Source organism: Vulpes lagopus, chromosome 3 (genome assembly GCF_018345385.1).
Source record: "Vulpes lagopus strain Blue_001 chromosome 3, ASM1834538v1, whole genome shotgun sequence".
Taxonomy (NCBI): domain Eukaryota; kingdom Metazoa; phylum Chordata; class Mammalia; order Carnivora; family Canidae; genus Vulpes; species Vulpes lagopus.
The window spans coordinates 80,549,975-80,576,271 of record NC_054826.1 but is presented as its reverse complement, the minus strand read 5'-3'; the positions used below and the strand labels follow the sequence as shown (position 1 = coordinate 80,576,271).

Sequence of the window (26,297 nt, the reverse complement as noted above, 5' to 3'; positions counted from 1 at the left end):
CTGCTGCCGCTCCGCAGGACCCCGGGCGCCGCCATCTTAACCAGGACGGAAGCCGCGCCGGGACCTGCGACGCGCGCGCTCGCGCACCGCGTCGGAAGTCGGAAGTGCGGGTCGCGCGAGGCGCGGGTGTCCGCGGGCTGTGGGCGGGAGCGCGGCGGCGCGGCCCGCATGGCTCAGGAGCGGGGGCGGGGGGCCCGCGCGGCCGCGGGCTCTCGGACCCTCCTGGACGCCCTGCTCGGGAACCTCTACGACTTTGGTGAGTGCGGGGCCTCGGAGCCCACGTGGAGAGCGGACTGGGCCGCCCGGGGTCCCTGGATGGGTCCGCACACACCGCTGCGGTGATCGGGCTCTGTTATCCAGGGACAGACAGCCCGAGTCGTCCGTGCGTGGGCGCCGAGGTGCTCGGCCTGAGCACAGAGATGCGCGCGGGGCCTGAGTCCCGGGGTAGCCCACCCTGGCACGTTTCGCGGCCCGCTGGGAAGCCCGCCCTCCCGGCGCCACCCCCCAGCCCCGCGTGACCCCGGGGCGTCGGCACCACCTTGTCTCGGCCGAGCTCCATCCTTTAGGGTGTCCTCTCCGCAGACTTCTTAGAGCATTTCGCGTAAAGCTTTTCACAGCCTTTTCTAATACCAAGCTGGCCAGTCTGTGCTCTCCTTTAATCTGGCCTGGGGAAAAGGAAATAGAAAGTTATTACAGATTGGCAGCCGCCTGGCACTTTAGCCAGAAGGCGGTTCCACACGTTCTAAGAACCTGCTCCACGTTAGAGGACATCCCTTGTTCGCACAACGCAGAGAGCCAAGGCATTAGGGACTTTAAGGAGCAAACATTTCTTAAATTTGTAACCTGATACTGCAAGATGCGTTTTAGCGTGGAGCCATTGGTCGAAATTCTGAGCTTGCTTAAACAGTAAAAATAATTGTGCAACTACAGCCCCATTTGAAGAAAAATAAAACTTTTTTTCTTTGTATTTCTGGGTGTGGATAGCCCTGGCTTGCACATAAGCGCAGTCATGTGATTTAACGATTTGATAAAACCAAAGCTATTTATTTTTCCACTCTGCGTTTGAACAAACAGGAGAAACACAATATGAAGCAGAACAGAAAAGGAGCAAAAAGAAAGGAGAAAGCAAGAAGAGAGATGCTGGGACCCCAGCGGCAGTGACAGGAGAGCCAGCTCCCCTACCTCGTTCTCTTGTAAGAGGCCAAAGGAAAAGTGCTTCCAGCTTCTTCAAGGAACTCCAAGAGGAGCTGCAGTGCACTCCTGCTGTGACCCCTGCAGAACCCCCTTCAGGACCAGAAGACCCTTGTGCTGCAGCATCACCCTCAACCCTGAAGACCAGCAGGGAGCAAGTAGAAGTGATAGAATTTCACAGCAGAAATAAAAAAAGAAAAGAGAAGCTAGATCAAAATGAGAACATGCAGGTAATGAGTTGGTTTATATGTATATGGTGAAAACCCTGATATCACAGTTTTAGATAAGTATTTTTTCCTTTTTTTTTTAAAGAGGTTTGCAGGGAGCACCTGGGTGGCTCAGTCAGTGAAGTGTCTGCCTTTGGCCCAGGTCATGATCCTGGGGTCCTGGGATTGAGTCCCACAATGGTCTCCCTAGTCAGCCAGGAGCTTGCTTCTCATGCTCCCTCTGCCCCTCCACTTGCTCGTACAGGCATGTGCAATCTCTTTTTCTCTTTAAGTAAATAAAACCTTTTTTAAAAAAAGTTTTTATTAAAAAAAATTAGAAAGATAAGTTTTTCTTTATTTATCTCTGCACCCAACATGGGGCTTTAACTCATGACCCCAAGATCAAGAGTTGCAAGCTGTAGGGACTGAGCCAGCCAGGCACCGCTAGATGAGTTTCTAGTTTCTATATAGACCGCGTCAGGTGTCCCCAGCACCACCCTGAAGCTTGAGGATTTGCTAAAAGCACTCACAGGACTCAACACTCAGCATGTAGTCATCATCACAGGTACAAATTACCACTGCAAAAGGATACAGAGTAAAAACTAGTGAAGGGAAAAGCCTGATTGGGTCAGGCCAGAGGAAACCAAGTGCAAGTGTCTAGATATCCCCTCCCAGTGGTGTTGCATGGGATGTTTCATATCCCCAGCAGTGTCCTCTGACAGTATGTGGGAAGTGTTGCTAACCACTTTCAGCTCCAGCCTGGGTGTCCAGGGTTTTTGTTAGAGGTCAGTTATGTAGACACGCAGACTGACCTTAGTTACTAAAGCTCTAGACCCCTAGAATAAAAGCAGGTATTCTCCATAAATCACGTTGTTAGAATAAATGATCTGGGCAGACTTGGTGTGGCTTGGCTCAAGGCTTGGGGATGCAAAAACACTCTTATCAGACAATATTCCAATTGGTCAGCTCCCAGGAGCCAGCCAAGGGCCAAATATGAAAATAAGACTTTCTTAGGAATCTGCAGAGTTTGAGAAATGCAAGCCTGCTGAGTGGATCTTTTCATACCGATAAGCCTTCTGCTTGACGGTGCTCAGAGAAAACGGAGTCATTCAACAACTGTTTCTGGCTGCTGTTTCAGGCACCGGGATACAGCATTGAGCAAGAGAGAAAACTGTTCTCTCTCAAGGAACTTACATTCTGTTGGAAAGCAATTTGATTTCACTGAGCAGTAATCTCTCTCAGACTGAATTTTGTAAGTCTAACTCAAAATTCAGGCCAAGAGAGAGATGTCATTGCTTATCCAGCTTTTCCCACAAGGATATTATAGTTTTGTCAAATATATTGCAAAAATCCAGATATTCTATTTCTGTTGGATTCCTCATGTCCTATAAACTTTTGTCTCATAAAAGGAAAAAGGGATTGTATTAGTTTCCTAGGGCTGCTGGATGGAAATTTGGTCTCTCCTAGTTCTGGAGGCCAAAAAAGCCACAATCAAGGTGTTGGCTAGGCACACTCCTCTCTGAAAGGGAATCCTTCCTTCCTTCTTTCAGCTTGTGGTGTCTCTAAGCATTCTTTAGCTTGTGGCTGCATCATCCTAAACTCTGCCTCCATCTGCATGTGGCTCTCTATATGTTTGAGTCTCAAATCTCCCTCTGCCCTTATTGTAAGACAGCTGTTATTAGATTTAGGGCCCACCTGAAATCTAGGTTGGGTCTCATCGTGAGATCTTTAACTTAATTACACTATGAAGACCCTTTTTCCAAGTAAGATCCATTCATTGATTCTGGGGATTAGGACATGGACATGTCTTTTTGGAGACAGCAATTCAACCCACCACAAAGATAGTCAGGCATGCATCCTTCTTGATGAACTTGTGATCATATGCTAGTGTCCAGTGCTTTCCACATCTATTTCATGGTTTAAAAAGCCATCTGTGTCATCTTTCCTAGCATTCAGCCAGCTCTTCATGTCACACTCACCAGCTTGCCTTCTTCAAAGACTAAGTGCTTTTTGTAATCCTCTACCTTGATTTTAGGATTCTAGGTCAATTTCCAACTCATACTCCAAACATGGGACACTGGGAACTGTTAAGGCAGGGTAGGAAGTGGATTCCCTTGGCCCTTCAGCCAGGCAGGGAACTTAGAGTGATTGGTATTACCACAGCCAACTGTTGTGCACCTTACCAAGAGTAGTACTTTCTCTATGTGCCACACAAAGGAAAAGGTTGGCTTTGCATTATATCTAATTCTGCATTTGGAGAATTTAGCGAACAAAGCATCTGAGTACCTTCCCTCATTTCTTCAGGTGTCTCGGTCTTCTGTTTCCTCTTACACTTGCTGGGTTCTTTGTAGAATGGAAAGTTTCTAATAGGACAAAAATGTTGGCATTGAATGGGTGCATTTCTCTGTCTCTTAATAATAGAACATTTGCTGCCAGCTGTTGGATACTTTCTTCCCTTTCCAATCTTCTTCCCTTCCCTTTTTTTTTTTTTTTTTTAAGATTTTATTTATTTATTCATGAGAGAGAGAGACAGAGACATAGGCAGAGGAAGAAGCAGGCTCCATGCAGAGAGCCGGACCCTGGACTCCATCTCAGGTCTTCAGGATCATGCCCTGGGCTGAAGGGGGCGCTAAACCGCTGGGCCACCGGGGCTGCCCTTCTCTTCCCTTTTGATCCCTTTTTCACTGTAGTTGGCTTTTCTCAGGAACTTCAGTTCATTTGACATTTTGGATTTCCTGACTTTAATGAAATTTTTCAGTTGTCCTTGGCGTTCTGTCCTTTCCTCCTTTTTAAAATTTATCCTTTGAACACATGAATGTGTCTGGCTAAAGAGACAGATTATGAACACAGTAAAAACACGTAAGCCTGTACAAGACTTCAGGATGTTTACATTGCAACATGTAAACAAATACCAGTGAATATGACGCTAATTATTAATGGCATATCCTGGGAATGCCAGCTAAGGAATAGTCAGTCGGTCAGTTGGGAGTAATTAGGATATGTGATGCTATGCTAAGAGTTTGTATAATGCGGTAAAAGATAGTTGTGACCCCTGTTTTCTGAAAGCTTACAGGTCATTGTAGGACAGTTCAGACAGACATGGAATCAGCAAAAATGTCTAATAAGATAATGATAGCCTTCATGGAGTCAGCTGGTTTTCTTTGGAGAATACATGAGAGGTACTGACAAGTTGGACAACCCAGCTGGCCCTGCCTGAACCCAGGAAATGACCTTCTTTCCCTAGGCTTGTGCCGTAAATACTGTGGTTAAACTACATTGTATATCAAAACAGGTGTTCATGGTGTGGTATGGTGATTTTTAATACAAAATATGTATTTGGTCTTTGTCCCCCATTTCTAGTGCAGAACTCCTATAACCCTTGTAGTTCCCTAAGTGATGAGAGCAGTAAAGGTATCTTTTATAGTGAGTGAATTAGGGCAGGTTGCCAGGAGAATCAACCACATGATTAGAAATTTGGAATTTTCAATCCCATCTCCCTGACCTCTGGGGGGAAATAATGGGCTCAATTAATTGCCTGTGGTCAATGATTTATTCCGTCATACTTTATGAAATGAAGCCTCTGTAGAAACCCAAAGAGTTTGGAAAGTTTTTGGGTTGGTGATGGTGTGGAGGTGCTTGGAAACTGACACACTCAGAGAGGACATGGAAATGCCTCGTCCTGTCCCACATTATCTTACTCTGTACATCCCCCCATCTGGCTCGTCCTGAGTTATATTCTCTTTTGTTTGTTTTTGTTTTAATATTTTATTTATTTATTCACGAGAGACAGAGAGAGAGGCAGAGACACAGGCAGAGGGAGAAGCAGGCTCCACGCAGGGAGCCTGACGTGGGACTCAATCCGGGGACTCCAGGATCACACCCCAGGCCAAAGGCAGGCGCCAAACCGTTGAGCCACCCAGGGATCCCCTATATTCTTTTATAATAAACTAGTGTTCTAGTAAGTTAGACAGGTTTCTTGCATTCTGTGAGCCACCCTACCAAACTAATGGAACCCAAGGAGGGAGTCATGGGAACTTTTAATCTGTAGGTGGTCAGAAGCACACACAGGTCACAGCATGAACTTGCAGCTGGAGAATGAGATGGGTGGCCATCTTGTAGGACTGAGCCCTCAACCTGTGTAATCTGATGCTATCTCCAGGTGGAGAGTGTCACCATTAGTTTGAATTGTAGCTGGTGTGGGAGCATTGCTATGTGGGGGAATCCTCCCCATAACACGCCTTTTAATGGATTAATCGGGGAACTTGGCCACCATCTATATAACATTTTACCCATTCCAACTGTCTAACCTGCAAATGAACTAACTGATCATATCCCTTTTATAAAGCAGTGACTATAGAAGTAGTTTGACAGGAAATAGTAGGTTATGATCTTCCTTATTTAATCCATGAATAATTGGGTGTCTCCTGTTTGCCAGACCCAGGAGATCCAGCAGTGAATGAGATATAGTCCTCTGCCCTCATAGAATCTACAGTCTACTGGTGGAGTCAAGCATCAGGTAAATTAATAAAATAAGGAGTTTTAAACCCCCTGAGGGAGAGAAATAGTCTTGAGAGTTAATAGGAAGAACCTCCTTTTGGTAGAGTGGGCAGGCAGTCTCCGGAGGAGGTGACATGAGGCTCTGCTAAAGCTTACCAGTGAAAGGAGCCAGAAGTGTCATGACAGGTATGAAAAGGCCTATGGAGGGCAGCCCCGTGGCTTAGTGGTTGAGCGCTGCCTTTGGACCAGGGCATGATCCTGGAGACCCGGAATCGAGTCCCACATCGGGCTCCCTGCATGGAGCCTGCTTCTCCCTCTTTCTGTGTCTGTGCTTCTCTCTCTCTCTGTGTCTCTCATGAATAAATAAATAAAATCTTAAAAAAAAAAAAAAAGGGAAAAGAAAAGGCCTTTGGGTTCTGGAAGCTAGAAACCTAATGGAGTAGGACAAAGGGGAGAAGAGTCCAAGCCATGGTAGAGGGACAGGCCAAGGCCTTTGAAATTTAAAGTATGTAGAAAACCACAAAGAATTTTAGGGCACGAGGTGATCTGATTTACATTTTAAACGTTCACTGAGGTCCCTGTATGGTAGATTGTAGATAAGCAGTAGCAAGAGGCCTACGGGGGACTAGGTTAGAAGTTTCCTACAGTGGTTCTGGTTCAAGATGGGGTGGCCTAGACTCCGGATTTGAGGGATGAGTGTAAGGCTGCCTGTGAGGAAGAAAGGTCTTGAGACTGAAAGCACCAGGTGTGGCTGGAAATGATCCAAGTGTTGCTTGCTCAAGGGATACATCTTAGTATTTTATTTTCTCTACCCTTAGTAGCATCTGCGTCCTGGACCTTAGCCTTCTTTTTGGCCTCCATAGAAAAGGGATGAGAAAGAGGGAATAGAAATAATAGAACAGTGGACTCTAGATCAGAAGAGGCTCTTGGCCCTTATGGCCTGGATGCAGGTACATGCAGACTGCTACTAAGCATGCAGTAAATCACTTTAATAAATAAGATTTCCTGTGCATACTATGTATCACAGGTGATTACTTCTGTTCACTAATTCATTATTTCACTGGATCCTCACAGTTCATGGACCCTGTCTTCATTTTACAGAGGAAATCGATGCCTTAGGTTAAGATACTTGCCTACATTTAAACTGTCAGTCACCCCATATCTACAGTTCCAGAACCCCAGAGCTTTGGAAGTCACAGTTTTGTTGTGTTTTAGATTTATTGGGCAGCAAAAGCTGATCTGAACTCAACTCATGGGGCTAAGGAATAATTTTTGTTTGTTCCATTTGGCACGAATATTCATAGACACTGCGGCAGAAATATAAATGTACTTAATCATGAGGTGCTGTCTTGTCCCCCAGTGAAAATGGTATATTGTATCAGTACATTCACAATATTACCTTTCTCAAATGTGAAAGCTCCTGAATTTTCTAAGAATTCCACAGAAAGGATTGTGGATGTGAAGTGACTACCAGAGCTCAGGTTTTGACCCCAGGGTTTCTGGCTTGAAAGCTGCTACAACAGAGAGAGCGAGAGCAGGTTAGGTTAGGCTCTTCATCTTTTTAGTAACACAAATGCGCTGGTCTAGAATCTTCACTAGATAGAAAGACCTGTCCCTGTGTTACTGCCACGGGTTCTTTACTGCTCTCATAACCTTTGTAATATCTAGATCATTCCCTAGGACTCATCCCTGAAATGCTTCATGCTCCAGGGCACCCTTTAACTTTGTTCCACACTCCTGTTTAGCAAATCCAGTTTTGATTAAGTATTAGGAGGAGAGTAACACAGTTGAAGTAATTTGCCTTCTAGAAGATTTGAATAAATTTCCCAATGTTCTTAGAACTGCTTGAATTTTAAAAAGAGTGTTTAATTACTGAACTACTCTCTCATTGGACAAAGGTTGGACAATGTAACTAGTAGAATAAAAGAATCTAACCAGTGCAGCGGAAAATAGTCGTGGTCAGCAAAGTCAGCCCATGGACGCATTCACTTAGCCCAGGAGACTGCCAGCTTTTATCCCGCACCCCTGAACTTTTCTTTGCATTATAGCTTTCTTCTTTCTTCAGAGCCTAACATGCAGGTTTTCAAAATCTGCAAACATTTCTCTTTCCTGTGTGTGGGACAGTAAGGCTTTACAGGTCAGGATAGATTAGGCAGTGGTTTGGTAACATGCTCCCTACATCTCAGTGGTTTGAAGGCAAAGTTAATTATTTTCATATGTCCATCAGGGTTAGCAAGGACAGAGTGTGTTGCTCCACACCATGCTCATCTAGGGACCCAGGATAATAGGGGCTCCACCGTCTAGAAAGAAGGCTGTTAGTTGCTTTGGTGAAGAAGGGGAGTCAGTGAATGGCTTTTAGTAGTTCCATATGGAAGGGGCATATGTCCCCTCTGCTCATACTTCTTTGGCCAAAGAAAGTCATGTAGCCCTGCCAAACTTCCAGCAGGGAGCAAGAAGTAGGGGAGGACCTAGTATTGCCTGTAGGTAGTAAGCTTCCTGCTACAGTGAGCATGAGGGAAAAGAAAACAGGCAAAACTACTGATGATTTCTAAATCAGGCAATATATGATGAATAATGGACTGAAAGGTCTTTAAAGCTGTGAATAAAAGTTAGATATTGGGGGCACTTGGGTGGCTCAATCAATTAAGTATCTGCCTTCATCTCAGGTCACAATCCCAGGGTCCTGGGATAGAGCCCCACATTGGGCTCTCTGTTCAGCGTGGAGTCTGCTTCTCCTGTTTACCCTTCCCCGCTGCTTGTACATGCACTCTCTCTCAAATAAATAAAAAGATTTTTTTTCGATATTAGATATTGGTGGCTTCATGCCTATGGATTCAGCATCACAAGACAGCTAAGAATTATTTTCTAAATGTTTGCTTTTATTATTAAAAAAAAAAAAAAAAGACCTAGAATCCAAACCTTTTCTCAAACATCAAGAGCTGCAAAGCTGAGATGTTTCTAGTGAAATGATAACAGAGGGAATAGCAAGGTGTCTATGTGTGACCGACCACACCTGCTAACCCTGTCCACACTGCCCCTCAGCCTGCGTGTCCCCGCAGCCAGGATAAATGGAGGCCTGTGTGCAAGGACTTGGTGTTCTATGGGGCTGCAGGGGAAAGCAGGGACCTCAGAGGCTGTGACCCTCTTCTCCATGGGTCAGTTTCACCCCCAGACACAGGGCTTTTGGCCCCACAGTGACTGTCACACAGGTGGCCAGGGATTTTATCACAGGACTTAGGTCCACTTAGATTGCTCCTTCCTCATGCTGATCTGATACAGGGCTGCTGAGGGCATCTGTGACTTCTCCAGTACTGCTGGGAATCTCATGCTCCTGAACGAAATTTCCAACTCAGAAGACATAATTAGTTGCTTTCATTGGATGGATGGGAGGGAAGAAGAGAGAGAAAGAACTCTTTAAATTTTTAGGAAAGGAGGTAAATGTTTCATGGGATTTTGGAGATCTGTGAACCACATACAGTTTTTCTTTTTAGCATACAGTTTGCATTTGAGGTTCTGGATAATCCTGAATTCATTAAGATATAAGCAATTTGTTTTCCAAAAGTAGTATTACTGTTTATCATATTAAATAGATTGGGTGTGCAGGCCAATGGAAAAGGTTTTTTAACTTCAAGGTAAATAGAGCATTTTTTTTCTGTCATGGAACACGAAATCAGACTTTCTGGCATAGAGGAATGGAAGTGCCTGGTGTCCTCTGTGTGCCCATCGCCTTAACTAAGGCATTCGATTCTGTGAAATACATGATGGAAGAAAATTGGAAGCATAACAAAAGTCAGGAATCTTGGTAAAATAATGTGGAAGATGCCTTTATTGTGACTGAGAGCCCAGAACAGGGTCACATGCTTAGCGCACGGCAGTCATCCTTCATGGTACCATGTTCTGCCTGTCCAGCTGGGTGTCAGCATGCAGCATGCCAGCAGATGAGCAGTGCTGGGGTGACTGCTGGAGGCTGTTATTTCACAGTGGATTAGCTAATAATGAGAGCGCTGGCCACGTCTTCCTTTTTACTGGACCTCACTGACATTTACCACCGCACGCCTTATCCACTTTCATTGTAAGAAGCCCTCTGTGAGATCAGTGTATGGCCTCACAGAGACAGAGCCTGTCACCTGTGGAAGCATTCAGTGACCTGCACACCCAAAATACACACTGGGGGAACAGACTAGGATAAGCTGAAGTACAGCTCCATTTGGAGAAGGAGAGACCGGGAGACCTGTACATTGCAGAGCTCCCTGCTGAGCGGGATGGCAGGAGGTCCCACCCTGGTGAGCGGCTGGCTGGCTACCTGTCTTCAACATTGTCCTTTGAGGGAGAGGGGGGCCTTTTCTAGAGGCTTCACAGCTTTTAGAGCCTGCTTCCTATTGGTCCAGGATGGGGTTGGGTAGTGACTGCTGCTGTTAGCCAGATGTGACAGTATATTCCCTTAAAATCTCAAGCTTCTGGTCAGTTCTGTGGATTGGTAACCAAAGCTAGTGAGTGGCTATATCAGTGTAAAGAGTCATGCTTTGAAGGCATTTGCAGCATTATTATTTTCTACTGGGAATTATAAACCAAATCTCCACCATTTCTAGAATTGTGAGGTTCCTGAAAGAAATATCTAGGTTAAGAGAGTTTTGTTAGCCATTATTTTAAGGGCTGAATGGGAGGAAGAAGGGAGAGAAAGAGTTATTTAAATATAATATTCAGGGGCACTTGGATGGTTCAGTCAGCTAAGCATTCAACTCTTGGTTTCGGTTCAGGTCATAATCTCAGGGTCCTAAAATTGAGCTTTGAGTTGGGCTTCATGTTGGGCGTGGAACCTGCTTAAGATTCTCTCTCTCTTCCTCTCCCCCTCCCCTCAGCTCATCCACACACTTTCCTCTAAAAAAAATATATATATATATATATGTGTGTGTATATATATATATGTGTGTGTGTGTGTGTATATATATATAATGTTTACCCTCCAGAATCCCTGCTTAGTCACCCTCTTCTAGACTGTTTCCCCTGCTGCACAGAATCTGCATGTCATTTATGAGAGACAGACATTGGTCTCATCGTCTTTTATTATTTTTGTATCTTAAAATAATTTCTTATCCTTTCTTAAGCTCTGAGACCTTAACATTTCTTTTCTCCATTTTTCTTCCATTACAGCTTTTGTGCAACATACTTATGTTATTGTTTGGTATTTAGGCATCTGGGCCAGTTTCAGGGCCTTTTAAAATATGATTACTCTGTTGATGACAAATACTCCAACGATATAGAAACAGATGATCTTAATAAGAATTTTTTTTCTTTCAGACCAAAGGTAGTATCCTTGAGAAAGATGTGGATAGACAAGAATTTAACTTAGAGAAGGTATGTGTTTGAAACTTAATTTTTTTTCAGCTTTATAATACCAAACAAAGAATATGCTTACATGTCCAGTGGTTGAAGTAAATCACACTACATCAGTTGATGAATTGGCTGTCATTTAAAACATGATGGTTTGTGACTGCAGTGCCCATGATGCAGTGGTAAGTAAGAAAGTAGGGAGGGATGTGTGTATTCTCCTGTTGTAACTAGGTTTTTAAAATGCATGAGAAAAAAGGAGGAGGTAACTCAATTGCTAAGAGTGGCATCAGTGGCTTTTTCTCTTCCTCTGCAGCATCTTTAAAAAAAAGACAAACATAGATCTGTGTTTGAAGCTGCTAGAGGAAATGGTTTCTTGGTGTGAGTAAGAGTGTTTGGAGAGGTACTTTTAGGTCGAAATTCTTGCCCATTAGTGTAATAGCTTGTTTCAGAGAGCACAGAGTATACAGAACTCTGCGTTCAATCCTAGTTCTGTTGCTAGTTTGTGTGCTACTGAGTCTTTGCTTCTGCTATCCAAATTTCAACATGGGAGAATGTGCGTTGTGAGGTTATGGTATGAGATTATTGTTAAGACCTCCACAAAGCTCCGCAAACTACAGCACAACAGAGTTTTTGCCACAGCACATCCTGTCTGATGTGTCTTGCTCCAAGGGAGTATTTCTTCTCTGGAGTCTCTGGGATGCACTTGGATCTGATTCCGGTCTGTGTCCACAGGCTCGCTTGGAAGTGCACCGGTTCGGGATCTCAGGTTATGGAAAGGGAAAGGAACGAGTCCTGGAACGGGAACGTGCCATCATGCTGGGTGCTAAGGTGAGGGGCTGCCTCTGTCTTCCATCAGCAGACAGGATACAGGAAGGGGAGATCCCAGGGCAAGGGAGGACAGGGGTCACCGAGAGATCTTTGCAAAATAAAAAATGATTATCTCTTGACTTTTTTCCCCCCTTGGATTTCAGCCTCCCAAAAACAGTTATGTGAATTACAAGGTTCTGCAGGAGCAGATCAAAGAAAAAAAGGCAGCAAAGGAAGAAGAAAAGAGAATGGTACGAGTAACAGCCTTTTTGTTACTAAGCTAGAACAGGAAGTTGCCTATGGTTGGCCACAGGGGAATGCTGGACCTGGGGAAGCAGTGTAGACCACAGTAAGATAGAGGGTGAAATGATTATCTTCCCCGACCCATTCAGGTCAGTTGCATTCTATAGCAGTAGCCAGGTAAGCCAGCAGATCATGTAAACTACTGTGATCTTTTTCCTCTGTTGTATTTTACATTGTATAGAACATAGGGGCCACAGAGGGGTGGATCCTGTGCTCCCTCCCTTTCATGGAAGATTTCATATTTCTCCTGTAAGTCTTTTCTGGAATGACCTTTCACACTCTTGAGAGAGTTTTGGGATGAAATTGAGTGTATGTTTAATATGCCTGCTTTTGAGAAAAAGATGAAAAGTAAATGGTGTCTCCCTGGCTTTTGATCACAAACCTCTTGTCTGCTTTTGAATCTCCATTACCTATTTTTTTTTTTTTCTCCATTACCTATTATTGACATATATGTTGTCTTAAATCCTGAAATTAGGCCCAGGACACAGATATTTTCAAGAAAAAGAAGAAGAGAGGGCAGGAAGACAGGTGAGTGAAATCCTCAGGTACTAGGGGGAGTTATTCGGATAAACCTACTGGTTAGTCCTGAAAATAACACCTTGAGTTTACCTGGTGTTTCTGACCTGTTAGAGTGCTTCACTGTCTCCGTGCATTCTGATCTAGTCTTGGGAGAAGACAGGCTTTAGGACATTGCCCCAGATCAAACAGCTACTTCAGAACTAATTGGGGATCCTCCCCCCCCCCCCCCAAGAGCCTGCCCACATAATAGCGCAGTCTGGGGCTGTATACTGTCCTCTACCATACCACACAAGGTGGAGCACCATCATCTGAGTAACAGAGTGTTGATTTTGTTGCTTCATGCTTGTTTCTTAGCTTTTGTTCAAAAATGCCTTCTCTCCCTCCTTGAGTTACTGTTTCAAAATTGACATCTTAACCTTTTTCTTGGACTCCTGGAGACCTGGCATGCGGATGGTCATTTATCCTGGCCACATATGTCTGTCTGTTGAGGGTCCCCTGCGTGCCAAGCATATAGATGTCTTAGGTGTCAGGGATACAGCCATGATCACACGAGGGGTATCCCTGCCTTTGAGGACCTTACATTGTAGTGAGGGAAACACACCAAAACATACAAACAGGTAAGCAAGGGGATGTCAGGTGCCGGAAGGTTCTGTGAAGAGGTTGCAATAAAGCATTATAAAAGAAAATCACTGAGGGTGGGCTCTGAGTTGAGAACTGAGTGAAGAGGAGGGGACAGCCCAGAAAGATCTGTAGAAGAACACTGCACATAGAAGAAGCCAGTGCAGGGCAGCCCTGGTGGCTCAGCAGTTTAGCGCCGCCTTCAGCCCAGGGTGTGATCCTGGAGACCCAGGATCAAGTCCCACGTCGGGCTCCTTGCGTGGAGCCTGCTTTTCCCTCTACCTGTTGTGTCTCTGCCTCTATCTCTCTCTGTGTGTCTCTCGTGAATAAATAAATAAAATCTTAAAAAAAAAAAAAGAAGAAGAAGAAGAAGAAGCCAGTGCAAAGGCCCTGAGACAGGAAGGCAGGCGGTTGTTGCGGTAGGGCATTGGGGGTGGTGTGCACGGGAGGATCCCAGGAGCTTGCAGGAGCAGACCACAGTCACCTGGTTGATGGTGCTGCAATCCATCTTCATAAGCTTAACTCTAATACTTTTCTCTCCCTTTAACTGCAGGAAATCCAAAAAGAAGAAATCAGCTCCCAGTATTTTGTCAAATGGACGGATTGGGCAGGTTGGAAAATTCAAAAATGGGACCCTGATTTTGAGCCAGGTTGATATCAAGAAAATAAATTCGTCTCGAGTGGCTAAATGAAATACTTCATAAAATAAAGGGAAGAACGTTGTACTGAAACTGGACTCCCACAAAACTTCCAGATTATTCTTATTTATTTCATATTTCATAGACTGCTTTTCTATTTTAGAGGAAAAAATGTCAAATAGAAATAATAAAGTTTGTCATTTCTTAAGTGTCTGTTTTACAGTGATGAGCATGAGAAGGGACAGCAGTGCTGGGAGTATAAAACAAATCTATTGAAAAGATTGTTTAATCTTCTCCAGCAAGATTTATGCTAGATTCGCTTTCCCTGGTGTTTTGTACATTTGCTTGTGATGTAATTTTTCATAAATGTAATAATTTATTGATTTGTAAATGCTAATGATTAGCTTTAAATTGCCTTTTCTTTTTTTCAAGATTGATTTATTTTAGAGAGACAGCAAGCACATGAATGCTCCTCCCTGGGCAGAGGGTGCAGAGGGAAAGGGAGTGAGAGAATCCCAAACAGACTCCCGTTCAGCATGGAGTATGGAGCAGGGCTTGGTCCCATGACCCTGAGATCATGGCCTGAGCCAAAATCAAGAGTCAGATACTTAACTAACTGAGCCACACAGGTGCCCCCAAATTGCCTTTTATTTTCTAAAAGTGATGTAATGATACTGTATCATGAAGAGATCAAGAGTGTGAATATTCGTCAGCTGTTTTATAGGAAAAACAGTTGTAAGTTTTAGCTTCCCCACTGTATAAAATGTCCTTCCTAAGAAGTTATGTAAACAAAACACAACTTTGTAGTAAATGTGGCTGTGACTGTTAACACAGCAGAGACTTTAACTCATGTCCTAGTATGGACACGTATGCTAATGTTATCTCCTTCAAGATAATCACCTCGGGTGGCTAAACATTTATTTTTTAATGATACTGCCCTTGCTGAGGGTGTTGGGAACTTCTCAAAGCTTGTGACTCATTAAGAAAAAAAAAGTCTTCAGTGGTGTTAATTTTGACTCTTTTTTTATGACCAAAAAGTTCTGATCCAAACCTAGTAAATAGTAAGGTTCTGGTCGAAACAAAGGCTGATGTTCTTGTGCAGGTCAGAACTTGACTCCAAAGGCATTGCCAAATGAGGAGCTCCAGGAAAGCTCTGAACTGAAGCAAGAGTGGAATCCATGTCCTCTTTTTCAAATTTATTTTGGAAGGTGTTACTTGGCAGGATATACGTTTCGGCAGTTTTTAAGAGTGATTTTTCTTTTTTAAAAAAAACAGGTGTAGAAGATCCCAAGCATGACAAAGCACCAGGAAACATTTCAGGAGCTAGAAGTGACCTATCAGAGTGACTTCTGGGGCAGTCTGACTCCATTTCTCTAGAGAAAGCCCAGGGTCTGAGGCAGCCTCCCTCACCCTGCCCTCCATGAGCCAAGTGGCTCAGACAGCTGAGCACTTAGACTCCGGACCACAGCCGCAGGCTGGTCAGTTCTGGAAAAGTTCTAAGTATAAGTTACCTTGTTTTAGTTTCACTTTATAATTTATTGAATTAATACTTAAAGAATGATTTTGTTACCACTGGGTGCTCTAGAAATACTCAGACGTTTAGGGACTAAGAGAAACCTGTTATTTTAGGGGCTGGTGATCATGCTTAAGACCATGCTTTTTATTTCCCCGCTGATAAAGTCTCTTCCAGCAATACTAGCAGCAGAAAGAAGCCACCATGAAAAACCGTCATTCAGAGGAAGATGGTTATGATGAAGATTCTGACAACAGCCACAAAGGAAATGGACATGAGCTTCAGTGCAGTGGATAAGTGTCCCCTTACTGTTTTCATACTGCCATTTCCCCTTTGCAGGGGTTTCTTCCAGTCCTGGCCACATCTGGCAGATCAACCATTGCTCAACCCACTTACCATTATTCCCAGTGACCTACCGTTTCCTGTCTCCACAACTCTCGTCCCCACAGACCTGGAGACCCTGCTTCCCAAAGGAAGAAACAATACAGCACATGTCCCACCGAATACCCAGTAGTCCAGAGAAGAAGAGCCACCACCTTGTGGGGGTGGCTGACCGTGACCACCAAGCGGAGATAAAGGCTGCTGTCACCCAGTGAGGGCAGGGAACAGTCTGCACCCAGGCAGTCCCCTCAGGCATCTCTTCATATTCCTTTTGCCTGATTTTGATAGTCAATAGACAAATACAGCAACCCTGGATGAGAAGGGCCTGGTGACCTGAGGCTCAAACCCCAAGGATAGCAGAGGGTGACTAGGTGAGGGCAAGTGGAGTCTAGACTGAGTGGGAGAAGAGGCAGACAGCGTCCCTCGAAGCTCCAAGACTAGCTACAGTGGCAGGACAAGTAGTTTGAATCCCTAGCCTTATTTGAGCTTCCCTCACTGGAATTCTGGAAGAGCTGCTCCCCAGACTTCAGTGAAGCATAGATCTGTGGTACAGAGATGATGGTGAATGCCATGTGGTCTCAGATCCCCTTTCAGGAATGAATACTTACTACTTCCTTGTTCTGAGTGGGGATCACTTCACCTGCCCCCACACTGGGGTGGCCCGTAGTCTGTGCTGGATTGAGTTAGGGATGTTAAAACCCAGTGCTCACTTCGCAGCCTAGACTGACCGAGGCCTTTACTGGGTCTGTGGTACAGCTTAAACTCTGTGGCCAGTCCATGCTTTCTTTGCTTCCAAGGGGGGTGATCCACAGAGCACCCTCTAGTAAATGCCCTGCTGCCTCATCTCAATCATCACTACCCAGGTAAGTCATCTGGGGATCCAGCGGGTAGCTGAACTGTGAGTACAGGCCAAAGGGGCTGTTGAGAGGCATGTGACATGGATGCTCCTGAGGATCATAGTTTGAGGCAGGCTACAAGGGACAGATTTCAGGTCAGACACACCTGGGTTCAGTCTGTGTGGTTGAAGGGGCTGGTCAGTCTCCTGGGTGTTCATAGGTTATAAGGATGTGCTCCCCAAATCTGTTCCATGTAACCTCTGATCAATGTTTATTCATGGATGTATCTAAACCATATGTTTACCTGTTATCAGTTTCCAGCCCTGCTGCCCCTTGCAAGAATTAATGCACAAATTCCCCATTGTTTGAGATGGAACCTATCCTCTTGAGTCATGCAATCACCTCAAGATCTCATGGGCACATGCAATGTGGCCATATTGACACTGGCACCTCACAAGGCCCAGACCTAGGTGAGAGAAAGGGTGGCCTGCAGCCTCTGCCCCGGCCACCCACTGGCAATCAGGGCCTGCAGGGAAAGAGGCCTGTCTTGCTGCTGAACAGTAATTACAGACCATGCCTTGTCTTTAAGTTGTTGGCAGTGTCAAAAGAATTTATTTCAAATCTGCTTAAGACTGTGATAAAACTCAGGTTTTCCAAAAGGCAATACACAAAGTTCAACCAACCCCCAAAGACCAGAAAACACAGTGTTTGCAATTCAAAAAATACAAACGCTTGTGGGTACCAATACAAAAATTAGAAAAAAGTTGATTTCCACCTCCCCGCTGCCCCCCCCACCCCCGTGTTTCCAGTGAAACATGAACACCAACGGGACCCAGAGCTGCCACCATATACCAACAACTCCAACAGGACTTGGATGCGATGGGTGGGGTCAGAGAGAGGGAGAAAAACAGGTAAAGGCAGGAACATGAAGTTCTGTGGACAGTCAAAACAAGAACACAAAGCTTGTTACTTTTTCAATTCCTTTGCCAACGTGAAACAAATCTCTCATGCTTCATACAACAGTTTAGTGGGAAAGCAGCAATTCTACATCATGCATTTAACATCCTCTGCTTTGCTTACTCTGCGCTTCCTCTCTGTGCTGAGGAAGTCTTGGCTTGGGATACCTGTCACCAAGTGTGGGAGGAGCTCCAAAGGTCTGTCCCCAGGCTGGGCTGTCACCCAGCAGACACCTGCCACGTTCCTGCTTCCACAGCCACAGGCAGTCACTTTTCCAAACCTGAAGTCTGTTTTGGGACTTTCCTCAGAGCCTGTCTGAGGGCCTGGCCTGATGAGTGGTGCCCACCTTGCTGGGGTCCTTCCCAGGACTGGGGTGGGCAGCCTGCGCCCTTGGTGAATTGCACTCTTTGAGAGAACAGTGACGCCTCCAGACAAGACTCCAGATGAGGTCTCAACTCCCAGCCCCTGCCTGAAGCCAACGATGTCGTTCACTGAGAAAGCCAGGAACTCTCCCTTAGTGGGTCGTGCAAATAGATCCCAGGGCTGAGACGACTGTGAAGCAGCCTCCGAGCCGCCATGCGGGTGCCTCCCGTCTTACTCTTAGCCTGTTGGTTTTCAGAGCTGCTCCCCTGCTGACACCTTGGGAACCAATGGAGTTACACTCTGGTTTGGGGTCACCTTAGATACTAGAATTTAAGGTGACCAAGGAGGCAGAAAGGCAGGTTGACCTCTTTCCAGGTTTTACAGGGGCTCTGTACTCCGATGCCTTCGGGACCAACAATGAGAATGCTGATATGTACATAGCCTGTTTACAGAACTTTGTACAGAAAGTACTGTTAAAACAGGCCTCACTGAGAATGGGAACATTTGGGGTGTTGTGTTGCTTTGAATGGTCATGTGAAGCCTATTTGAAATGTCAACTTCTTGTCAAGGCCAGGCGGCAGGCTGGTCATTAAGAGGCTTGAATGGAAGACACTGTGGTCAGAAAACATTCTGGAAAGTCACCACACAGCCTTAATTTATTGAATGGGGACCATTAGCCTAGACTCAGATGAAAGACTACATTTTTTCCTTTAAAAAGTGTTATTCTCTAATCCTCACAATGCATCAGAGGAGGTAGGTTGGTATGACTGGTTTCATTTTCAGGTGGGGATACAGAGGCACAGAAAGACTTAAGATGTTTGCCCACACCCATACCATGAACCAATATCAAAGCCAGCTTAAAAAGAGATGGGTTTCTGAGGGCTGAACTTGGTATCTGATGAACACATCCTACCCCAAACCTACTGTTACCTATTTTATGGTCTATTTAAAGTTAAAGCCACCAGGATCCTGTTCCCATCCAGGAGGAACTGCCAAGGAATGTGATCAACAGGCACAGGTACTGGCTTGCTTGCAAAACAAAAGTGGACCTTTCCCAGAATCAGCATAGACCTAAAATACCTTTTAATGAGATCTGATTTGATTTTTAAAACCAGACAAAGGCCACATATCCATTAGGAAGTTCCTGTTGCTTCCGATCGAAAGTGGCCAAGGAAAAAGAAGGTAATAAGGTTTGCCTTCTAGGAAGGGGTGTGTGGCATGGGGAGCAACTTCAGTAAATACAAGGTGAGACCTGACAACTTGGCTTCCTTTCATGGCTCACCTCACCTCCTGCCACCTTCCCCAGTTGGCAGAACACTGCAGACCCTTGGAAAATCCTGATCTGGGGCATTAAGATGAAGGCCCCCAGCTTTGTGACATGGGCTTTCCGTGTAACGCTGACGTGGACACCCCACACATCACTCTACATATCGACACAGGACAAACCACTAGCACAGCCTAGTGGTTCTCAACCCGGGTGTCCCCCAGGGGACATGCGGCAATGTCCACAGACAGTTGGCACACCCAACGGGGGTTGCTGCTGGCATCTGGTGGGTGGAGGCCAAGGATGCTGCCAGTCATCCTACAGAGCACAGGACAGCACCCAACTATAAGAGGATCAATCACCCCTAAATGGCGATACTGCTGAACTAGAGGCACACTGGCACCCTCCGTGGGCCCTGTGATAGTGTTTTCCAGCATCACATGCTAGGTCCCTCCCAGGGCTCTTCCCTACCCTCACTCTCTCACCCTGAGCAGGTGGCCATGGGATGGACCCGCAACAGCTTCACGGAAGAGCTGCCCGCACATCTGCCGAGACGTGCCTTCACAGGGGACCAGACCTTTCACTTGCAACCAGAATTAAGGCTAAGATGCAAAAATCCCCGAAAGAAGCACATGTGGAACCTGCATTCTGATCCTTTCCTGAGAGTGCTCTGGTAGGCAGGGGGCACCGGATGGGAGGGGCATCGCCGGGCAGCACGAGCAAGGAGGACAGGCCTGATCCCAAGGCTGCTGGTGAGCTCCGGTTCTGCCCAGGCTCACTCTGGAAAGCATGGCCCATCCTCCAACCTCTCAGTGGGCCGTGGGGGGTCTGCGGCTCTGTCACAGCTAGAGTTCACACAGAGCTGAAGATTCAGCCTAGAAGTATATACAGTTTTATAGTTTTTAGGTCAGTCACATTGTGGGGCAGGATGACTGACATCTACTTTAATTAGAATCATTATTTTCCCAAACAGGACAGAAAGGGGGGAAGCAGGGCTGTATATAATGTCTTACCTTCTTTGAATTAGGAGCTAGGATGCTATGCAGTGAGTTGCTATTGGACACTTTTAAAAAAGATGAATTCTAGAAGGAAAGGCAAACACTTTGATCAAACTCACTCACTAGCAAAGAATGAACTGCAGACTTACGGTAGTTAAGGAGGCAGTATTTACAATGCAATAGAACTTGACGTCTTAAATTACTTTGAATTCCTTTCTCATGGAAACTGCTCCATAGACAAACACCACGGTATTCCTCAGCCAGCCCAACGAAAGCATCATCTAGATATGACTTTATGTTCAAAAATGCCACCACGTTGTAAAGGGACAGGGAATTCGATGGCAGATGAGAAACCCATGATCCATCGCCTGTACTCCCAAATCTCCGAGGGTGACATAAAGCCATAAGCTGTTGATGATTCCTTCTGTGTTTGGCTGATCCCTCAAAAACAATGGGTGTGTGGCCCAGACCTGCCTTCTCTCCTAGGTCCATTCTCGTCCCTGAAAGGTGTTCTGTGCTGAGGGCAGGAGAGGTGGCTGCAGGACAGTCTGACATGCCTGGCATCGCCGTATTGCTGAGGGCTCCTGGAGGAGTTGGAGAAGGTACAAAGGCGCCTGCTCCAGGCACTCACGGGGCCTCCGGGAGCTGCAGACCCACTGCAAAAGTGGCCAAGAGTTCTGGAGGCTTCGCTCTGGAAAATTATCTTTTATTTCCTAAAAAGATCACCTGCTGTGGTAGGACTTCTTTTCCCTGCTGCACATCTGTCTGACCCAGGTGCTGGCTGTCCTGAGGATGTCACCAAGTCCAGCTGATCTGGAGCAGCTCCTCTCCAAAGAGGCAGATACAGGGCCACCTGGTGGGCCAGGCTTCGGGGATTCTCAATGCTCCCCAGCCTTTCATGAGGAACTCCATTGCAGGAAGCCACCGCCGCCTTCCCGGCCACACTCACACCCAGCATCACTCCCAGCATGGCCCTTCTTCTCCCAAAGCCGAGCCCCCTGGACCTGCCGGCCGTGGCTCCTCTGTGTCCTCCAGTCTTTAGGAATCCTCCCCACCTCCACGCTGAGTCCACCTGGAGCTATGGCTAAGGATTGAAACCAAAGGCAAGTGGAAGCAGAGGACACGGGCAGCCTGGGGCCCAGGGAGTGACACCCCCGGGGAGGGGAATCTGGTGGAGCTCCGGGACAGGACGAAGAGCACATCCGTGCACCCAAGGAACCATGCAGCTGGCGGAGAATGAAGAGGCAGGACCGCAGCTGCCCTTGCAGGTGACCCTGCAGGTGACCCTGCAGGTGACCGCCAGGACCGGGGCACATGGAGGCTTAAACAGCACCAAGCAGCTCCTGGAGATGCCAGCCGCAGCGTGGGCAGGTGGTGGGGACAAGGTAGCCTTGCGGCCCAGGGCGTGGGCTCTGAGGTAGGATTGTCGGATCTGCTGCTAGGGGGCAGGATCTACACAGCATTGGCCGGGCGACTCGGAAAGGGCAGCGTCTAGACGAGCAGGTAGACCAGAGTAAACAGTCGCTGCCGGTTTATGGACTAAGTTGTATAAAAATCCAATCCAGAAAAATGGACAAAATAAAATGCTTGGTAAAATATATTCTTTGAAAAAGGAGAGAGAAGTTTCACTAACCAGATGGAAAATGGAGGTGGCAGGTGACAGGGAGGAAAAGCAGGAGAAGATGGAAACATGCTTTGGGGACAGGACCAAGGCAGGCTGCAAGCTCAGAGCCCTGAAAGCGAGCTCTCTTTGCGAGAGATGTAGATGACTCAGTGAGCATCTCTGGGAGAAGGTCCCTGCTCCCAGGGAAGAGGCTGGGCTCCAGCCTCTCAGCCTTGGACTCTGGGCAGTGGGGGCAAGGAACACCCTGATATTGCTGTTTGCTGCCTTCTTCAGAGGATCTGCACCCCCCCCCCACGCCCCGGGGCAGAACCACCATTGGGGCCACCTGCTGCCTTCAGGATGACAGTAGAATGGGTCTCCAAGCAAAGGTAGGAGGCTCTAAGAGGCTCCCCCATGGCCTCCCATCTCGTGCCTCACGTGCTACGAATCTGGGTGGGGCTCAGCCTGGAAGAAAGCAACTCATGACAGGCTTGCATCAGAAAAGAGCCACCAGGTGAAGACTCCTCACTCTGTCATTCCAATTTCAGTATTTTCCCGTGCTTAAGAACTAAGAACCAAGTAAATGAATTTTAGTGAACTATTATGTGTGTGTGCGTGCACACTGTGCACATGCGTGAGAGAGACAGAGAGACAGAAAGACAGAGAGATTGGTTGATTAATGAAGGACCATAGGAAACCATTTTAAAAAGTTCTCAATAGTTCAGTGGGAGTGGTGAACGTCAAAATTAATGCCCCTTTCTATCGACATTGAATTAGGTTTGCAAGGGCATCACACAGTGGAGGCTCCAGGACCAAGATGCAAAAGGATAACATTTCCTGGTGAAGATGAGAACTTGCAGCCTCAGGACTGAGTGATGTCCCAGCAAACGGTCAACATCCGGGGCATGGGATTCCAAAGTGTCTTCCTGCCTCCTGCTCTTAGGATGCCAGTCTGGCCTCCTTTTGCCCCCCTCCCCCAAAAGACAAGCTTTGAAACCAGATGGCAGGAAACACAACCACAAACCCCGGATGCATTCTCACTCCCTGGAGAAAGGTCCTTCTTTGTGAGTATTTGCAATGTCCAGGAGGAATGAAACAGAGTGAAACACACCCATGTTCACCACCAACGAGTGGCCACTTTAACAAGTGGCCAGTTTAACCAGTTGCCCCAACAAGCATGGCCTGCAGACCTATTCAGCATCTCCCAAAGAAAACATGTCTCTAAGATATTCAGCGACTGCTGGGGCTGCACTCATGACATCATCATTCTACCCTCATGGGTTCTTTGAACGTACTGAGGGGTGATGGGGCTTTTCCCAGGTGCCAGTGAACAGCTGGAGCTGGGAGGCTAGTTGCCTGACAGCTTTGGCCGCCCCAGATTTGTTGGCACTTCCAATCCTGTGTGCAGGGTGACCTGGAAAAGAAGACACGGAGAGTGAAGGTAGGGGAGGCCACCACGAGAACCCTGAGTGCTCAGATAGCACAGGGGCCACGGCCCTGGGGCCTCTCTCTACTGTGGGCTATGCTGTGTATTGTGTTGCTCGCCAGCACTAGTATAAGGTCTGAGTTTGCCCTGAGGAGCCGGTCTGTGCCTGGACCTCCCACTTTGTCCTAGCTGCCAGGAGCCTAGGCAAGGCTGAGGCTCTGTCACAGCAGGTGTGCCGTTCTCGTGGTTGTCTGTTTCTGCTTTCTTTCCGTGGCCCTCGTTCCTCTCCTACACCTGTTCTATTAGCCCCGTGGGAGAACAGCCCAAATTTCAGGCTGCCTCGAAGCCCTTTTGTGAATGAGTGGAGGTACAAATCAATGGATCAGGGATTGATGTTGCCCTGTCAATATTCAGAGCCAGTGGACAACACAAAGCAGGATTCCCAGAGGTGAGAAGGGTTCTGTTTGAAACCAAGTGTGCTCACCTCACACCCTTACTGGGTTCCCATTTTGTCTCTGTCATTTTGGGACCTCCTGAGCCTCCTCCAGGACGGCCCAGCCCTGTCATCTAAAAGGACAACTTTTCTGCCTGCTTCATGTGAGGGCCAGAGGGGGCAGACGGGGTGAGAGGGAGCAGAAGACTCACAGCCCCTAGGACTAGTGTCTTCCAGCCTTCCTTTGTGTTTCTCCTTTCAGGGGAAAGCCACACCGGGCCATTGGCTCTAGCTGGCCAGGGGACGCTGACTTCCTCCCAACTGCCTAACAGATGCCTCCATTGCACCCTTTCCAGAAAATGGAACCCCTACCTGCTTCCCCCCTCCCTCCAACTGTGTTTCCACAAGCTGCCACCTTAAAGCCTCTGCTTCTTGCAAGTGAGTAAGTAGGAAGTGTTCATGCCCGAGAGACTGTCTCCAGGGCAGGTGGGCTGGTGGTAGGTAGCTCTCTGCCTGGGCAGGCAACAGTGAGCTCCTTCGTAGCCTGCACTGTCCAAGTGTACCTCGGAGGCCCCAGAGCCGCGAGGCGAGCAGTCAGCTGGGCTCCTGCGGGGAGGGGTACGCAGTACCTGCACGTTGCGGTTCAGGCTGAGGGCTGGCATGAAGACCCCATCCACGTGGCTGAAGGCTGTGGGCCCCTGCTGCTGCCCATTGATGAAGAAGGTCAGAGTGTGCTTGTTCAAGTCCAGGAGCACTCCAACAGTGGCCCCCTTGCACACACCGCCTTCCGTCCTGGAAAGAGAAGCCCCAGGATGCCCCATCACCACACCTGCTCGGGATGTAGGCGATGGCTTAGAAGAGTCACCTAAAGGATGCTGGGAATATCCTCACCTAAAACACACAGCCCCCATGGTAGTGTAGGGAGCTATTCCTCTGGGCTCTGAGACTTGTTTTTGAAGCACACTCTCCAGTTAAGGGCCACACAGGAAGGCCTCATCCTGTGTGTATGCTTCCTTAACATAGGGGACCAGCTTATTCTGTCCCTTTTATCCTCACCATCCCTGAGATCTGGACCCCAGGGAGTTAGGGTTTGGATAAGCCCGTCCCACTTGAAAACCTGGAGCATGGAGCGTGGGTAGGGAAGGCTCCTTTACCTGCCAGGGAAAGGAAATAATTTGGCGCCCTTTACAGCTTTAACCAGTAAGGATGTTGAGATCCGCAAAGAGGCTGACAGCCAGGCCTTAGGGAGATTCCAAAAGCTCCACCGGGCTTCAGCTCATCTTAGAAAGCTCCCAGGGATTCTTGCAAGGCCATGCATGGCAGGGTCAGGTGCTGAACCTGGATTCAAGTTCCCTGTCTGAGTCGCCATCCCATGGGTGCCAACGGTGTGGGAGCCTTGAGGCTAAACTGTGAAACTCTCCGTCAATGTCTAGATCTTACATTTGGCGGTGGTGGGAATGCACGTTCCACGGGGGAGAAGAATCAGTGAGCTGCCCTGTGCGGCGCCCTGGCCGACCCGCCTCCTCTCCGTGTTAGAAGAGGGTCCTTCAGACCCCCTTCCCTTAGCTGAGGGCCGAGCTCTCAGCCTCCCCTTCAGCTGCTCCAGTCCGATAAGAAAACCATTTTTACCCATTTCCCGGCTGGGGCAGGAGCCCATCAGCTGCAGGCTGATGGCAGGGCAGAGAGCAAGGTCTTGAGGAAGGTCGTGAGGAAATTCGGGGTGCTGATGGGAAAGGAGCTTCCCAAGCTGACAGGTTTCCCCGGGGTGGGGGTGCGGGGGGCGGTGTTCCGATCTCAGGGCAGGATCCTGCAGGTGGGAAATGGGAACTCGAACAGCCCCTGGTGCTATTCAGACACTGACCGCCGGGTGGCGGTAGAGACCGGCCCGAGGCGCGCACACGTGCTTCCCACCCGAGCGCTGCTGCGCTGGGCTCCCCTGCGCTGGGCTCCCCGGGGCGGCCCCCTGCCCAGGCTCCCACTGCTCCCCCACCCCCCACAGGAGCGGAGGCGGGGCCCCGAGCTAAGGCCTGACAGCCGCTAGGGAGCCACGAGACTTGGGACACTGGTTTAACCTAAGCCTTTTGGAGAATCTGTAAATGACCTTTGTACTTTGGGGAGGACTAAATGAAATCATCTCAACCAGGTGCTTCAGACAGCCTCAGGCAGGAGGTAAGCTCGGTAAATGCTGTTGTTACTCCCATCCGCAGGATATCTGGCACCATTTGGTTTAAGCAAGTGGAGATGGAGCTGGTGGGTCTGGACCCAGCTCCTCTGTGGTTTGTGAAAAGGGGGACCGGGGCAGGTCCAGTGCCTGGGCATCCTGGGGCACCCAGTAAGCCTGCGGGGCCCAGGCAGAGGGTGCAGAGGGATAGAGGAGCTACCCCTCCTCCAGGCTCTGGAGACAGGAGTCACT

General features: G+C 47.5%; 3 protein-coding genes across 5 annotated transcripts in view; 1 reads left to right on the top strand and 2 right to left on the bottom strand.

Annotated features, from left to right (window-relative positions):
• Positions 1–682, bottom strand: part of GNPAT (glyceronephosphate O-acyltransferase) — a 34,026-nt gene extending 33,344 nt beyond the window's left edge. Inside the window, exon 1 of the mRNA XM_041749231.1 lies at positions 539–682. Within this exon, the coding sequence (XP_041605165.1) occupies positions 539–559 (21 nt within the window). The 5' untranslated portion in view covers positions 560–682. The remainder of the gene's footprint in view (positions 1–538) is intronic.
• Positions 128–14,939, top strand: C3H1orf131 (chromosome 3 C1orf131 homolog). 2 transcript variants are annotated; one of them, XM_041749233.1, is made up of 8 exons: positions 128–256; positions 1,075–1,421; positions 11,193–11,249; positions 11,958–12,053; positions 12,197–12,283; positions 12,517–12,584; positions 12,811–12,863; positions 14,026–14,939. In XM_041749233.1, the coding sequence occupies exons 1-8, from the start codon at positions 169–171 to the stop codon at positions 14,109–14,111; spliced, it is 882 nt and encodes a 293-aa protein (XP_041605167.1). In that variant the 5' UTR covers positions 128–168; the 3' UTR covers positions 14,112–14,939. The 2 variants fall into 2 exon arrangements, with proteins under 2 accessions (XP_041605167.1, XP_041605168.1); XM_041749234.1 differs by lacking the exon at positions 12,517–12,584.
• Positions 14,940–23,103: 8,164 nt separating this feature from the next.
• TRIM67 (tripartite motif containing 67) overlaps positions 23,104–26,297 on the bottom strand; it is a 46,975-nt gene continuing 43,781 nt past the window's right edge. For both annotated transcript variants that reach the window (XM_041749699.1, XM_041749700.1), the window contains 2 exons: positions 24,514–24,676; positions 23,104–23,439 (listed from right to left, as the gene is read on the bottom strand). In XM_041749699.1, the coding sequence (XP_041605633.1) occupies positions 23,374–23,439; positions 24,514–24,676 (229 nt within the window). In that variant the 3' untranslated portion in view covers positions 23,104–23,373. The remainder of the gene's footprint in view (positions 23,440–24,513; positions 24,677–26,297) is intronic.